At 32.9% G+C, this 4,947-nt stretch overlaps 1 protein-coding gene across 1 annotated transcript; it reads right to left on the bottom strand.

Moving 5' to 3' along the window:
• Nucleotides 1-3,325: 3,325 nt before the first annotated feature.
• LOC126724402 (heavy metal-associated isoprenylated plant protein 46-like) lies at nt 3,326-4,304 on the bottom strand. The gene is made up of 3 exons (XM_050428954.1): nt 4,223-4,304; nt 3,935-4,043; nt 3,326-3,808 (listed from the first exon to the last, which is right to left on the bottom strand). The coding sequence occupies exons 1-3, from the start codon at nt 4,226-4,228 to the stop codon at nt 3,543-3,545; spliced, it is 381 nt and encodes a 126-aa protein (XP_050284911.1). The 5' UTR covers nt 4,229-4,304; the 3' UTR covers nt 3,326-3,542.
• Between the last annotated feature and the right edge of the window lie 643 nt (nt 4,305-4,947).

Genomic DNA, 4,947 nt, shown 5'->3' with positions numbered 1-4,947 from the left:
TATGAAAAGTAAAAAATAAAAATAAAATGAAGGCTTAATTCTTGAATGACAAGTGGAAACGTCATATCATATAAGTACAATTTTTTTTTTTTTTTTTTTTTTTTGCTGAAATCATATATGTACAATTCAATTAACTAAAAGAATAAAGAAAAAACCCTAAGTTTTAAATTTTAAATTTTAAAAACACTGATGGCTATCATTCACATTCAAAAAGGCAAAACCAAAGCTTTGTTCAAACTCTTAACACCCTCCCATCAACCACGTGTCCTAGAAACTCACTTTTAATGGCCAAAATGGCCCATTAGCATGTTTTTTTGAACTATTTAGCAACAGAGCACTGTTTCGGAACTATATAGCAATATACCACTTTTTCTGGTACTCGAGCTTGGTGAGCTCGAGTACCATGTTTTTTACTGGTCAAACATCTTCTCAAAAAAAAAAAACGCCGCTATAGGGCCCGAAAACGTCACTATAGGGCTTAAAAACGCCACTATAGGGCCCCTTGAACCTGTTATGGGGACTTGTAAAAAAATTTTGCAGGAAAACGCCGCTATAGGGCCCAAAAAACGTCACTATAGGGCTTAAAAAACGCCACTATAGGGCCCCTTGAACCTGTTACGGGGACTTATAAAAAAAATTTTACAGGAAAACGCCGCTATAGGGCCCGAAAACGTCACTATAGGGCCCCTTAACTTGGTATGGGGGCTTAAAAACGCCGCTATAGGGCCCGAAAACGTCACTATAGGACTTAAAAACGCCACTATAGGGATCCTTGAATATGGGGCGACAGTGGATTAAAAAAACATGGTACTCGAGCTCACCAAACTCGAGTACCAGAAAAAGTGGTATATTGCTATATAGTTTCGAAACAGTGCTCTGTTGCTAAATAGTTCAAAAAAACATGCTAATGGGCCATTTTGGCCCACTTTTAATAGTATATATTTTTTAACTTTTGCATTGAGAAGAGCACTGGTCAGCGTACAAAACAAGGAGGAAAATAAACATGGCATGCCTTCCAGCCAGATCTTCAGTACACCCACAAGAGAAGCATGTAAGCGGAGAAGAAGAAGAAGTAGGGACGATAAGAAACAGAGAGGGTTGCAAGGCTGAAAGCGGTGGTGATAACATTTTCTTGGCATTTTTCTTTTTCACTCAACTCTCTATTTAGAGTATTACACCTGATATCAATTCATATAAACTCTATCTATGCCATACCCAAAACCTTGTAGCATTTATATATAGCCAACTAGGGTTCTCCGTAATTCTCTAACTCTTCTCTCTCTTCTTGTGCTTCAACTTCTCTATACTATTTTTCTATTTCCTTTAATTTACTCCTCAGATATAAGCCATATTGATGATTGGAGCTCTATGATGAATCTAAACAACGTTAAGGAAGAAATGTAGATTTTGGCAAAATCCAAGATGCAAATCAACTGGTTATGTCATACAATTAGACGCTATAGTCGAAAATATTGTAACCATTTGTAAATTTACTTTAGATTTAGAGTTTACTTTGAAAATGATACCAAATTATAGAGTTTATTATATAATTGTTTTTAAATTTTATTACTTACTTTTATGAAAAATAATAAATCATTACACCAAAAAAAAAAAAAAAAAAATTGAACTTAATAATACTATCACAAACTTCGTGTGGGCAAATCTTTCACAAGCTTTATTTCTAATACTTAATAAAATCAAATTATAAATATCATGAAATGTGAAATAGTTATTTATTAAAATTTTGTAAATGAAATATACATATGATCAAATTAGTTTATATATACATTTGTCGTTGTTATGAAACTTTATCCTTTCAATTATTAATTTGCATGGTGTACTATGATGCCATCAAATGAAGACTTCTTTTCGCCTTTTTGGTTAAAGTCATAAAAGAAACTATCATCCATGGAATTATATGAGTTGGTCTAATTTTGTGTTTGTGTGGAGCTCTCTGGTTACCTAAAACGACGTCCACATGCAGGGTACATCCACACATATGGCCAAAATGAGCGAGCCTAGCCTAGCTATCTAGACACTATGATTCTTCTTTGTTTTATTGGGAGCAATATGTAACATGATTTTTTAGGAACAATATGTAAGAACACACATTCCAATAACAACTCATTATCCATGGAATTATATGAGTTGGTCTAATTTTATGTTTGTGTGGAGCTCTCTGGTTACCTAAAACGACGTTCACATGTGGGGTACACTCACACATATGGCCAAAATGAGCGAGCCTTGCTATCTAGACACTAGGATTCTTCTTTGTTTTATTGGGAGCAATATGTAACATGATTTTTTAAGAACAATATATAAGAACACACATTCCAATAATAAGTCACTTAAAATTTCTAGAACTAAAATGTAATTTGGAAACAAAAAATTTTGAGGTATTTAGTTGGGAGGATATTAGGATTTTCGTAAAAATAATAAATAATAAATCCTGCATGTTCTAAACCCAATGCTCATAGTATTGATAGAGAGAGATGTGAAGCAAGAAAAAGGTAAGGAAAAGTAGTTAGGAAGATGAGTGCATGGTAGCGCCGCTTCACTTCTTCAACAAATCAAGCCGGCCGGAAGAACTCTAAGAGTGAAGACCAAGAATGGCAGAATTGGTGGGCGTGGCGGTTGTGGTGATGAACGAGCGTGTAGTGGGGAAAATATATAGTTAGGAAAAATTTTGAGAGAAAAAAAAAAGGGAATGGGGATATCCCAGTTAGGAAATTAAAGAGAGAAACAGTGGAATGAGGATTGAGTTGAATGACTGGTTGGAAATATATATATATATATATATTTTTTTTTGGGGGGGGGGGGGGGGGGGTGTGGGGGGAGTTAAATGAGAAATAAAGGGGAGAGTAAAACAAATTTTGGACAAAAAAAATTGTGTAGAAATTTCTAACATAACATATTGAATTAAAAATTTTGTTTTAAGTCAAAATTAAACTACCTAATTCAAAAATAAAATAATGTAACTTTCTTTTAATGAAATGTTTCAAAATTATTTTTTTTTGAACTCGTTAGTGCATGTGTCAAACAAAAATTGGTACCGAAAAATGCATTTTACACTTCTTCAAATCAAACACAATTTCATTCATTATAATTACTTTTTAATAAAAGTTTCAACATGTATAATACCAAACGCAATTTTTCAGGAAAATATATTCAAGTATAATACATTTTGTAAAATCTATTTTGTTGGAATGCATTCTCCCAATATTCATTGCAAACACTATCTAAATTTCCTTCTTGTCAAATAGGAAACAACTAAAAATTAATTTCAAGTTCTCTATTGGGATGGAAAACTAACACACACCCTCGATTTATATTGAAACCAAGCTCTGATTTAATACTATATAGAATACATCTCCATCAGCTCAAGAAGCATTGAGGACTTTTTTTTTTTTTTTTTTTGGGTACTTAAAAGAAATTTAATCTTATCTAAATGGAAATTTATCATGAAGACCCGGAGAAGATGTATATTTTAACTGTTCAAACTGTCTCCCTCTTTGTGGTTATTTCCACCGGTTGATACAAAATTACAAGATGGAGCAAACATTTGTGTCATAACAGGGGTCTCTAATCTCATAGAATGCGTAGGGGGGTCCATAAGGGCACTGTATCTTCGGTTCATCTTTTTTTTTCTCTTCTTTCTTCTCCTCTTTCTTGTCTTCTGCAACGCTTACTATGCTTGCATGCCCTACTTTCTTCCTTAGCAACGTTGCAAGTTTAACAATATCAATATTATCTCCTTTTACCTCTATTTGGTCCCTGTTTTGCCCTTTCAAAGCTGATGATTCCACCCCTGAAAATGTCACATACACCAACAAATTAAATGGAAAACAATTTTGGAGTACTAGTACAACTATAATTACTAGGTTCAAGAGTGGTGTTTGTAGTGTTGTAAATTTTGAAAAAGTCGCTTTGTTACCTGGAAGGCCAACTGCAATCTTCATGGCTTTTTTGCGGGCCTTCTCACCTTCCGTAATGCAACAAAAATTCTTCTGCCCATCCATGGAAACCTGGATGAGCACAGTTTGCTGAAGAAACAAAATAATTATAATCACAAATGAGGCGACTTCAAATTGTATCAAATACTTTATTATATATTTTACAACAGAAAGTTGAGTTTATCACTATTCACTAGTGCTTTCCTAGCATATATATATCTATTCAATTGCAATGATTGTATGTGGAGAGAGTACTATATATCGAATACCTTCATGGCTTTTGTTTGTTAGAAATGATTGTATGTGGAGATGGACCAAAAGCCAATCACCTTGTGGAAGAGAACAGAAATTGAAGGTGGAGGAGAGTGTACTATCTACTGCTATTTATAGGCCTCTTTGGAAGATTAGTGAGGGCTATTTGAAGTAATGAGGACCATTGCTTACGTAAATGTAGGGAACATCTTTTTTCATAATCACTATTAGTGTTAGTTGGGATAGCGATACGTGTTGGCAGTTGCGCCTTTGCATTTCATGGGTCTCATGTACTGTTCACGGAATCTGCAAGTACGGATTTCAGTTAAATAAACTTTAAAACTGAGTCTCACAGCACTATTCACACATTTAAAAATTATTTTGTTACAGTATTTTCAGTTTTTAGTAATAAACAGTATCCAAACAGATCCTCAATATTACGTGTTATTATTACTAACTATATGTAAATTCTAAAATTATTATCACTTTTATATTAAATGTGATAAAACAAAATAACAATAATTGTGATTAGTATCAAACTAAACAATACAACATATAAACTTCAAACTTTTTTTTTTTTTTTACTTATTATTTAAAAATTCATACATCAATTTATAAAGACTTGGTAAAATTTCTTATAAACAATATATCATTAAAAAATAAAACTAATATTCAATTCATGAATATGAAATTATGAGCACTCTTCCTTTTAGATTTCTGTATACCAAATTATGAGCGCATA

The sequence above is a fragment of the Quercus robur genome, chromosome 4, assembly GCF_932294415.1.
Source record: "Quercus robur chromosome 4, dhQueRobu3.1, whole genome shotgun sequence".
Lineage (NCBI taxonomy): Eukaryota > Viridiplantae > Streptophyta > Magnoliopsida > Fagales > Fagaceae > Quercus > Quercus robur.
This window is presented reverse-complemented; position numbering and strand designations above follow the sequence as displayed.